Raw genomic sequence first — 12,257 nt, 5'->3', positions numbered from 1 at the left:
AATGCTGAGTTCAATTTCTGAGTTATCCCTTTAAAAGAAAGGGCTCATGTGCCTTTGCAACTGTTGGGTAGGGTATGGGTGTGGCAGTGAGCCATTTTGGACCATTTGGATGAGGGCACAAGGGGTTGGAAGAACCATAGAATAGAAAGACCTGGCGTCTCTGCCACAAGAAGAGCTCTATACTGTTTTTATCTGGAGAGTCACTGAGGAAAAAATGCACATCTTGTTAGAGCTACTGTCATTTTGACTTTCTGGACTACTAGGCTTATATCCTAGCTCATGTATCACTCAGTCTACAAAAACATTCTTTGTAACAAAAAGAAGAACCACACACACACACTAAAGACGGGACTATTGATTTCTAAGTAAATACCTTTCACTCAACTTGATGAATTTACATTGAATGACTCTGAACTTACATCTCTGACTGTGATTTAGGACCTGACTTTTATTTCCTTATGTGCTACTTTTTTCCTCTGCTAGGAATCTGGATCAGTTTGTCTTGGAAATGAAACTAGAAGTTGTCCCATTCACTAGTCCAGCTGAGCACAGCTGTGAGTAGGCATGACATGAGCAAAGTATTCACTAGAAGCGCAGATGCTCAGGTCTATTGCAAACTAGCTGCGGCCTTGGAGGCGCCACTTAGTCTCTGGCCCAAGACCTCAGTACCAAAAGCCTGCCATTCTCAAATAATTTTTATTAGGAGTGACTAAGCATGGGCTCAGCTTCACAGTTGACTCTACAAGTCTTCCTTTGCCTTAGAGACTGTTGAGGATGCCTAGCAATATTTGATAGAAGGCACCATAAAGATATCAATATAATTTCTTCCAATTATTCTTCCTCCAATAGCCTTGAGAAAAGCTATTCAGAACAGAATTGTCACAGGTATCTAGAAGGCATTTTGCAGCAGGGGAAACATTAGATTTATGGACCAGCAAATGTGTCTTTGGGTGGATTTGCTCTGAGTATTGTAGAAAGTTAGTATCTTTGATGCCTGTCTATTAAATGACAACATCTATTTCTCTAACCTCATGGGAGACCAAGATATCCTCAATTAGGAACCCTTGCTAGTCTACCTCATCATTTTATAGTGAAAGAGAGACTGAGAGAAGCTCACCCTTACTCTGGTGACAGAATGAGGATGACATGTGAATCTTTTGATTCCCAGGTAGGCTTTCTCTCTCTAATCTCAGTTAAGACCTAAACCAAATCTCTGTTCTAGGTCAACCAGACCAGCAGTTTCCAAAGTAGTGATGGTGTTTCCTCGTGCTCTATAGGGAAGATGGTCCACTGAGATGCCAGAGAAAAACAGAACATTCTATGTCTGTTTTATCTCCTTTTTAAAAATTCTGTGGAACTTTATAATGTACATAATATATTATCATAGTGGTATATGTATAATTTATAAACACATTAATATATATAATGGTATGCTTTCAAATATATTTTAACTGATAGTATAAATGATCAAAAAGGGTGGAACCATTAGTTTATTCTATTTGTAACTCAAAATAATTTTCACATTTCCTTGCTTTGTTTTACTATTTTGTTTTCTAGGAAAAAACCTGTTGGACAAAAGATAATATGAAATGCTAACCAAATTAGAAGCATCTAGAAGGCAGATTTGCAAACAATGCATTGGAATTACCAGCTGGATTATTTTGGTCAATCTATTATTTTAATCAGGCTATCCACTTTTCATCCCAACACTTTGTTCAGCATTCAGTCTGGAAAATCATCTTTAGATGATGGGCCCCACTTGCTGAAAAGACAATCTGGAATTGTCAAAGGAAAGAAGGAAAGGAGAGATTGAAAGGAGGGAGATTACCCCTAGAAGCTGTTTTGTATTTTTCCTTCTTTTTCAATAATTTTTATTTGGTTTTGGAACAGACTTTAAATTGATTCACCTTTAATTATATTTCTCTTAATCTTACTTATCTTACTCTGCCACATGAGATGAGGCAGCACACAAAAGGAGAAGACCGTCTTCTTTCTAGATGACTACAAATCAACCTGGCACACTCGGTAGGGTCTCCTTACACTAGAACGAAGCAGTCTCCACTGGGCCTTACTAAGATGACACAAATAGGAAAACCAACATTTTTATGAAAAGAGGCCTCCCTCCCCCCACACTCAAATCCTGGGCAAGGATATAGAGTAAACTCTTCTAAAACATACTTACAAAAATTGTCTGATGGCCAGTTGGTCCCTGGAGAAGGGAAAACAAAGAGACATGAACAATAAAGTAAAACTTGCAGGACTAAAATGAATTCAAGGAGTACCTGCCCCTTCTCGAGCCTGAAAGCCGAGGGCAGCAAACACGTCTTTGCAATATGCATTTTACTGACCATTTACTGAGTTCTTGTTTCAGGCTAGATGTCATGCTGAAAATTCTGCAATCATTGACTCTGAATACTCACCACATCCAGAGGATATTATAATAGAAGTTAAGTCTCCCACACTTAGTTCATGGCATACTTATTTACTTACAAACCTTTTTATAACATCTCTGGACCAAAAGAAACACCCGTGTTCCATTTATTAAGTAGTTAGATCCAAACAACTTGTTATTAGTAGTTGACACAAATGTTACTCTTTTTCCTTGAAAATTGTAAATGTTCTATGATGCTTCTGTCAGATTGCTGCAGAGCCCTGAGGCACCCTGAACGCGGGTTGGGAGGCATAGATACATTACCTGTGGCATAGATAGTATTAGTATTCCTGTTTTGTTGATGAGAATTTGAGATTTAGGAAGGTTACCCAGCTGGTTTTTTGTAATGCAGGAGTCTAAAACACGCACCATTCTGTGATGCCAACCTCTGTCTTCTTGCTTCTTGATTCACTGCATTTATGTCATTATTCTGCTCTCCAACCAATATATTCTGTAATTCTTCTCACCTTTGCCCGACCTTACACATACAGACACATGTTCAACATGGGTTCAAACCACTCCCTTCCACTGGGATGCCCCTCCCTTGAGTATTACTGTCTTTCTTTTTTCTTTTTTTTCTTTTTTAGATTTTTAAAACTTTATTTTAAAGAAGACAAAATAGAATAAAGCCAATCAAAACAAACTAGTGTAAGGGATACAGACCTAAAAATATTACAAAGTCAACAATGCCTTTTGATGTCTTTGAAAAAGCTGTAGATAACTTCACACATAGTAAAAATTAAACAGAACAAAATAGAATAGAACAGAAACAATAAAAACAAGACAATGAACAGCCAGACCCCAGCCTCTCCCTGTAAGTCAGAGCCATTCGTGGACTGGGGAAAGAGAGAACAAAGGACACATCAGTGAACAAACTCAGCCTGGGAAACCGTGCCACGTGTGTACCCCCCCCCACGCTGGACTGGAACAGCCAGCCCTTCTGTCACGTGGGCTGACAAACAAGAAGTATCATCCCACAGTCCCCCTCTCCTCTCACCGCATTGAAAGCAACAGGCTTTTCTGGAGAAACAGGCTGTGATGATAGCTGTGGAGGTGAAATGCAGTGGGATGCCTGTGATGCTTTGGTGTTTCACTAACAGTGCAGGCTAGAGCCAGTGGTCTGATCAAGGGTTCAGAGGATAGTGGTACACAGTGTGGCATCCAGGGGGATCTCCTGAGGGTTGTAGCCACTGTTGATTCCCTATGGTCTTGTTTTGGAAGTCCTATATCATTTCTATTGTTTTGCTCAGTTGGGTTTTATTCTCTTCTGTTTTGATTATGTCAAATCCAATGGCAGAAGCACCTTTTTCAAAGATAACAAGATATGTTATGGTAGAAATTTTAGATTTACTATTGGCTTGCTTAGAAGTCCTTTACTGAGTATTACTTTCTAGAAAGTTTCCTGCCTCGATTTCCCTCTTGGCCCAGGTTTTACCTCTTGACACCTTGTTCCCTTACTCATTTCCACCTCTTCAAACCCTATTATCTATCCAATGGCATATTAATGACATCCAGTCTTGTATTGTTCTCTAACAATTTTATCAATGTATGCGTAGTTTTCTCAACAAGATTGAATACTGCACCAAAACAGGTAGTGAGTGTTATATAATGTTGGACCTAAGAAAACTACTATGGCAGTTTGTTGAAATCAGCAAGATGATCAAATGCTAGAATTTGACAACTAACTCTAAGGCATATATATGTATATGTATATATTTTTGGTACCAGGAATCAAACTCAGGACCTTGTGTTTGCCAGACAGGCACTTGTGCCACTGAGCTATATCCCTGGTCTGAGAGAATATAGTTAACATAAACGTAATCAGGAATGCTAATGACCTCTGATTTTTACATTTTATGAAAGGCTTTACATATGTGATTTTATTTGCTTCTCACAGAATCTGATTATGATGTGAGAAAGTTGAAGATTAGACAAGGTAAGTGACTGGGTAAAGTTCCAACTTTAGAGGAAGAAGTGGGTTCAGAAGCCCAGTGCACTTGTCCCTCTTCCGGTCCTCTGCTTCTGGTCTGCCCTGCAGTAACTTTATCCGATACACCAATTTTTGGCCCAGGCCCTATGTGAAAAGCAGGTTTGCTGTTTCAAAAGCATTGTCCAGATTTCAAGTCACTAGCTCTGTGCTCTCCACACCTGGATTTTGCTCAAGGCAGAACCATGAGCTCTGAGGGACACTGCTAGTGATGATGCTGGGCACTGGAAGGTTCAGTGGACTTGTGCAAAGCTCCAGGACTCTCAAAGGGAGAGGGAACCTCAAACTCATGTTTTCCTATATGAGGCCAATCCAATCCTCTCTGTTAGTATTGAGTCAACCACAGACCTGGGACTGAGTGCTTCTAAAGCTAACAAGCTTGTGCAAGCAAAAATCTAGTTTGAGATTAAAAGCATGTCATGAAAATACAAGCAGGCTGAAAATGTGCATCAATTGTTTTCAGGTCATGAGAGCTTTGGTAAAATTTGCTAGGGTAAGGGCTCAAAAGCATCAGCCCTGGGGTTACTGTCAGCTCTGTCTCTGACTAATGTATGATCTGGGGAAGTTACTTCACCTCACTGAGTCTCAGCTTTCCTGTCAGTAAAATGAGGTCATACGAGAGCTGTAAAGAATAAATGGCAAAACAAATGTAAAGCATGAGGGATGGTCTTGGCAGGTGACAGACACTTAATAAGTAAGAGCTACTTAAAGAAATGACAAATAAGTTTCAGACTGTGCTTCACGTATAGGCGCTTATTAACCATGAGAGAACTCTGCCACCACACCACCAGTTTGATAGCACCGTGGGCCAAGAATAGAGCCGTGGAAATTCTCTAGCCTAGAGCATATAGCAGCAGGCCAGGGAAGAGGAGAGTGAAAGAAAAGAAACCAGAAGGTGCTGACGGCAAAAAACATTCACCCAGAAAGACCTTGACAGGAAACAAGAAAGAAAGAGAGAAGCTGACAATTGGTACTGAGCTTGAAAAGGAAAAGAAATAACTTGGACTGTTGGACCACAAATTTCAAATTACATCTTTTTCTTCTGCATTGTTCTCCAGGCAGTTGGGAAGATCCAAATATGTCATATTTATTTATAAAGCTTCTTGGGATTTCAAAGAAAATCAGAATTAAACTTTAAGAGGAAGAAAAGAGGGAAAAATAGCCACAAGGTGGCTGTTTCTGCCCCTGGTAAACAGAATTGATTCTGGGAAAGAAGCACTTTGCCAGGACCCTTTCAACACGTCTACCTTTGCAGAGAGAGAGAGAGAGAGAGAGAGAGAGAGAGAGAGAGAGAGAGAAGGCAGCTCACAGAGACGGTACACATGCAAGATATCCAGAAATTGTAAAGGACTCCACAAATATTATTATGCAGAAGGGAGCACCTGCACCAACTTAGAGACCCATCTGAGAGTCCCTGGAATGCCAAGAATTCAGGTGCTTTGGAGAGCTGGCAGCATGGAGATACTCACAGTGACTGGGGTATCCCAGCTGAAGGGCACAATACGTGACTGCTCCCACAGGGACTTATCCGCACCAACCTCAGAGTAAAAGACCTTGAAAAGACCGAGAAAGCCTGATAAGAATAGAGTCAATACTTCTTTAAGCTCAAAAGTTCAAGTCACAATCACAGAGGAGGTGTTTCTCAAATGCGCCACTCTACTCCACCCACTAGTTTGAAGGGAATAAACATAGGATACACCTGGTGGGGCCACAAGCTCAGAAGCCTGCAGTGGCCCACAGGAAGACCCACTGAAGGAGGGTCTTCATATCATTGAAGGAGGATAAAGAGGGCAGGCTCACTTCCTGTCATAGTTCCCCAAACTATGACTCTCACAGGTAATGCTCATTTTCCCACATTTGATATGACAGGAGTCCAGACATGAAGGGCCACTGTCCCTTGGTGACACAGAGATAGTAGGGAGTGGTGGAACTTGTGTATGACGGGATCTTTGGTCCCATCTCAAAAGATAGCTCAGCTGCAAAGCACAGGGTGTTCTATAGAAATGGGAGCTCAGTGTGGCCAGCTCTCCCCATACTCCCAATATTTCAGAGATCCAATTACCTATCGGAAATGTCTTGACTTCAAAATCTGACTTGTTTCTAAAAACACTGCCCGAAGAAAACATTTCTGTGCACAGATATCTGCCCAATTTGCAGACTATGATAGTAAGAATGTTTTCTGTTCTTTCCTCCACTTTACCTATTCACTCCTTTAATCCAGGTCTTACATTATTTTGTACTTATATTCCACAGTGAGGGGCCAGGGATCTAGCTCAGAGGCACAAGCTCTTGCTTGGCATGCACAAGGTCTCGAGTTTGGTCCCTGGTCAAAAATAAACAATTCCATGGACTTCCCATGACTGTCCATGTTTCTGCATTATTCTCCAAATTTGGCCTTCGGTAACTGGAGAGCAGAAGACACGCCTTGTATTTGCTTAATGCTTTCCTACTGCTGCGCAGAGATGATCCTAATTAATGGATGCAGATGGCATGTTCAGAGCTCTTACCAATGCCTTAAAGCATTTCTTATAGTTTCACCAAGGAAAAATGGGGCAGGTATTCATAAGGAATGCGCAGATGGATTGACCATCCATCGTCCAAAATTTCAAAATCAGAAATGCTTCAAAGTCTGAAACTTTTTAAATCTCAGCACTAAAAGTAGAAAATTCCACACATGACTTCATGTGATGGATCACAGACAAAACATGAATACTAAAAATATTGTATAAAATTCCTTTCAGGTCAGACAGGGATATATAAAACATAAATAAATATTGTCTTTATACTTGGGTCATATTCATCCTCAAGATGTCTCATTATTTATTTGCAAATATTCGCAAATATTTATTTGCAAATATTCCAAAACCCAACACATTTCTGATCACAAGCATTTTGGGTAAGGGATATTCAACCTGTTATAGGAAGTTCTGGGTAGAAGAGACTTACAATCACCCTAGTACACCATGAATATGTATGTACTCACCGTGTACCCAATAATTGGGCTCCCAGTAGATCGTGGCATTTTCCATTTGATACTGAAAGCTGTACAGTTCAATGCATCCAGCTTGATGTCAAGTGGAGGTCCCAGCTTGCCTGCCCCCAAACAAAAGAGACTGTATTAGAAGCTCTGTGTCCTGTCTTGAATACATTTACAGAAGATTTAAGACCAGTGCTTATGGATGGAGACATAATTATATTTCCACATCCCAGAAATATAGTCATCTCTCTGATATATAACATCCGTCTCAGCAGACCCCACCAGAAATTTGCTAGCCTTCCCCAACCTGGCATAGGAAGAGCTATCAGCCCCCAAATTTCTCTTGGTCCATTCTGTAACTTCTAAAAGTCAGGCACCAGGAAAGTGTGATTCAGCATAGATTTAGCCCTTCTGGCTGAATTCTAGAAGTACGGAATAAAGCAAGATGATGGGTTTTTATTTACTAATCATATATATATTATATATGATATATATACACATCTATTCATATAGTTAGTATATTCTTATTATGGAGGATCTGAAGACACAATTAAATATAAAATGAGACTTAAAATGTTTAAATGTTTTATTTTCAATTTATCTTAGACAATTGTATAATTGTGAATAACAAAATTTATAATTATAAACATTAAAATTGTCAAAGTTTAGAAGTCAAAAAATGAAATTCTATCTTCAGAAGTGAGTCTTGCTAGCATTTTGGTATATCTCCTTCTGGTTACATACAATTATGCAAATGTTTTCTCTTTGTATATATTTATACATATATATTTAATTTACTCTTTTGTTGTACTTATATTTATTTTGTTTATATATACTCATAATTTTTATCTTATACTTAATTTATTATCATTAAAATCATTATTTTTAATGACTGAATATATATAATGCATGCACTATAACAATGCTTATTACTATGCTATTGTTAAACAATTTACCCCATATTTTGCCATTTTAATTAATGCTCTATGAGAGCAGGAACCAAGTTTGTCTTGTTCCTCATACAGAGACTAGCAAACAGTAAACTCGCTCTTTAAGTGAATGAATGTTTTGCAATTTAATATTTCATTTCTTAATACATCTTGATGCTCCTTTTTAATTGCTGCATATGTTTCTCTAGCATTTCAATTATGGTACTTTGCAATTCACAGAGATGTAATGTATCTATTTACTGGACTGGTGCCAGTTTTATTGCTGCTGGGACAGTTCACTAATTTTTTTTCCATTGAAATATTTCCATTACTTAAATTCATTTTAATGATTCATAAAAGCTGAGGAAACTGCTCAATTAACCCCAAATATTATATTGTGTTAACTTTATATAAAAATTTGGGAAAGTGTCCAGATATCTCAGATATTTCTTATTTATTCTTTCCTGAGTTAAGTAATTAATTGTCTCACTAGTCATTTTAATAACAGAACCCAGACCTTTCCTAGTTGAGTAAGTAATAGAAGCTCAGTTCTGTCAATTAGCAAGAATTATGAGGCCAGGCAGCAGATTTCTCTGTCCGATAGACACTTCCATCTCTTACTACTCAAGGTTTTAATCTTCAATAATCTCTTTGGCTCTGCCTTTGATCAGATTCAAAATTTCATTTGATTAGTCAAACTTAGGGCATAAACTTCCTCCTTGCTCAACCCAGGGGCAAGGGAGAAAGGATCAGAGTTCTTTCTAGTTTCCAGACCAGGAAATGACAGCATGAACGGTATCTTGGGATTGTTCTTGTACAAACCTATCCTCAGAAAATGATAGAATCACAGGAAAAGACTAGGAGGAGATCACGTGACCACTCTACCACACAGAGCCTACATGTACGTTAAGCACTGCCCTACTGAAAGACATTTACATTGCTACTCAAACTTTGCAATTAAAAATGATGCCAAGCATAATATCTGTATGTGTGCCTTTTGTTGCAAAGAAACAAAAGTCAGTTATTTGTGAAAATGTATAGATATGAGATATATACATTTCAATTTTTTGTAACTACTGACATTATTCTCCCTAAAATATTAAATGAATAAATCTTTAAATGTGTTTTGCTAAGTTTGGGTAAATTAAAGCAGAATTGCTGTACTTCTGGCAGTTTCCCAGCCTTGGTAATACTGATATTTTGAGTTAGACGGTTTATGGAGAGTGTTGTATTGTTTGAATTGCAGGATAGTTAGTATCATGACTTCTACCCATTGGATAATAGCAGCCTCCCCAACCCAGTGGTTAAAAACCAGGAGTATTCTAACATTGCCAAATGCCTCCTGGAGGGCAAAATTGTTCCCCACCTGCTTCCCACACCCTTGCACTGAGAAGCACCAATTTAGGAGAACACATATTTTAAAAACTGTTAATAAATATAATCCAATATATATCTAGAAAATTAAGCAACTTATAGGCTTATGGGAATATATGAAGAAGCTCAGTATAAGCAATGCAGCCTTGTCAGGCCTGAGTATTATCATTTAAAGCATTTGGCTCTGAAAAAGACACTGTCAGGAGTATAAAAAGAGAAGCTATAAACTGGAAGAGAATATTTGCAAAAATCATACTTGATAAAGGGCTATTAGCAAAAAATATACAAATACTATAGACTAAATATTTATGTCCATCCAAAAGTGATATACTGCATCTAATTCTCAGTGTAGTGGCATTTGGAGATGGGGTCTTTGGGTGTAATTAGGTTGTGAAGGTAGAGGTCCCAGAATGGGATTAATGGTTTTGTAAAGTGACCTCAGACTTCTCTCCCTTTCCTTCTGCTATATGAGGACACAGAAAGAAGCTCAAGAAGAAGCTATTACTTGACACTGAATATGTTCCTTGATCTTGGACTTCCTAGACTCTAGAACTATGAGAAATAAATTTCTGTTTACAAGCAACCCAGTTCATATTTTGTTACAGCAATGAAAAAAACTATGATAACTATTCTTCAGCCAATAATAAGAAAATAATCCAATTAAAAAGTAGGACAAAGTCCCTATGACACCTCATCAAAGAGGATCTCCAAATAAGCATAGGAGCAGATACTCTACAGTATGTCATCAGAGAAATGCAAATTAAAATAACAATAAGTGGGGCTGGGGATTTAGCTCAGCGGCATAAGCGCCTGCCTTGCAAGTAGGTGGTCGTGAGTTCGATCCCTGGTCCCAGTAAAAATGAAAAAGACAAAAAACAAAACAAAACAATAAGTGATCACTGCATACTTACTGGAATGGCTAAAAGCTAGAGCATTAACATCACAAAATGCTTAGAAAAGGAGAGTAACAAGAACTCTCCTGCTTTCCTGGTGGGAATGCAAAATAAAATGGCATCTGTTTTTTAAAAACAGGTAGGGCCACTTCAGAAGACAATTAAGGTTTCTTATAAAATTAATACTCATCATATTACCCAGCATTTTCACACTTTGTTATTTATAAGACTCATTTGCTTTGTGCATTTTTTAGTTGGACTGTTAATTTTTCTCACTGGTTCATAAGGACTTTTCATATGTTAAAGTCTGAAACTTTGACCTGTGTTTTCTCCATATAGATTTATGACTGAGCCCACCTGTGTAATTACTCACTAGGTGCCAGGCTTGTTGCTGAGTTAGGAGGTCTATGCTAATACAGCCTCAAAGGTACTTGAAAATTGGATGGAAAGATAATGGAAATGACTTATAAATTCCTTATAAAACCACAATATACCCATCAAGCACAGCCATATGCATAAACATGGAAATTGCTCTGCTCCCTTGGCCCTGGGAAGCATTGCAACTGACTGAAGTAGGCTCTTTGGGTCAATAAGAAAAGACCGAGTCATCCTATCTCTGTGTGTCTACAGTAGTTCAATACAGAAAGTAGAAAACACCATGTATTGTAAGCAAAAATGGTAATTATTAAATTTGGTAGAAAAGCTAGAGGGGAGGAATTCAGGAGTCTCTACTGGCTCCATTTGAAAGAGAGTGAGATTCCTCCACCGAGTGATTCAAACCGGGAAACTACTACCTCCCTCTCACCACTGCCATTACTACAGCCGCAATAGCCTTTAGACACCCAAGCTGGAGATGGACCTGGAATATTTAAATCCTATGTTTTGATGGCTTCTCTTGACCAGAGAAATAATAGCTTCAGTAATCTCTTTGGAACATGAACGTTAGCTTATTCCTGCTCTCCATTGTCCCGAGAGTACAATTGATAGGTTGAGCTTCATTTACTATCAGAATATTGGCTGTACAGCAGTCTGAGAAATGCAGATTTTATTATTTCTGCCTTTGCATTACCATAATAGCACGAAGAAAAAGGGAGCCTTACTTTCACGTTGCTGAGACACAATTCCTGACACCTACAACTTACAGGAGAAAAGGTTTATTTTGGCTGACAGTTTGTGGAAGTTTCAATCCATAGTCAGCTAGCTCCAAGGCAGGCTCTCATGGAAGAGGGTCATAGCAGAAGAAGCTTCCTATAGCAGGCATGAAGCAGAGGGCAATCAAAAGAGGGAGAGAGATACATCATCCCAGCCACGTGACCCACCTCCTTCCCACATAACATTTAGCTATAAACTCATCCGTGGAGTCATTCAATGTCCATGATCCATCATCTCCTAAAATCCTTACTTATGAGTGTAAGAGGCTTTGGGATACATCTAGATACAAACCATTATAATGGGTAAAATGAATGTTGAACAATCTACAGTATTCATGACATTCATAAAAGTATGAATTTCAATATGCTATTCCTTTCATTTTCATATTCTCTAGAATGTACTTAAATCAAATCCTGCTGGGACACAGTTAGATTTGATTCCCATTTTACTAGTGTTTTGACTCATTTTTTTTGTTCTTTCATATAACAAAACTGTAAATAAAGCTCTCTGCCTA

At 38.5% G+C, this 12,257-nt stretch overlaps 1 protein-coding gene across 2 annotated transcripts in view; it reads right to left on the bottom strand.

Moving 5' to 3' along the window:
* The window catches only part of Egflam (EGF like, fibronectin type III and laminin G domains), a 197,972-nt gene that overhangs the window by 97,803 nt on the left and 87,912 nt on the right, over positions 1–12,257 (bottom strand). For both annotated transcript variants that reach the window (XM_063258097.1, XM_005003785.3), the window contains exons 2-4: positions 7,402–7,511; positions 5,888–5,971; positions 2,183–2,209 (exon numbers count right to left, since the gene is read on the bottom strand). In XM_063258097.1, the coding sequence (XP_063114167.1) occupies positions 2,183–2,209; positions 5,888–5,971; positions 7,402–7,511 (221 nt within the window). The remainder of the gene's footprint in view (positions 1–2,182; positions 2,210–5,887; positions 5,972–7,401; positions 7,512–12,257) is intronic.

The sequence above is a fragment of the Cavia porcellus genome, unplaced genomic scaffold (genome assembly GCF_034190915.1).
Source record: "Cavia porcellus strain 051 isolate PalLab524CR breed Dunkin Hartley unplaced genomic scaffold, mCavPor4.1 scaffold_11, whole genome shotgun sequence".
Taxonomy (NCBI): domain Eukaryota; kingdom Metazoa; phylum Chordata; class Mammalia; order Rodentia; family Caviidae; genus Cavia; species Cavia porcellus.
This window is presented reverse-complemented; position numbering and strand designations above follow the sequence as displayed.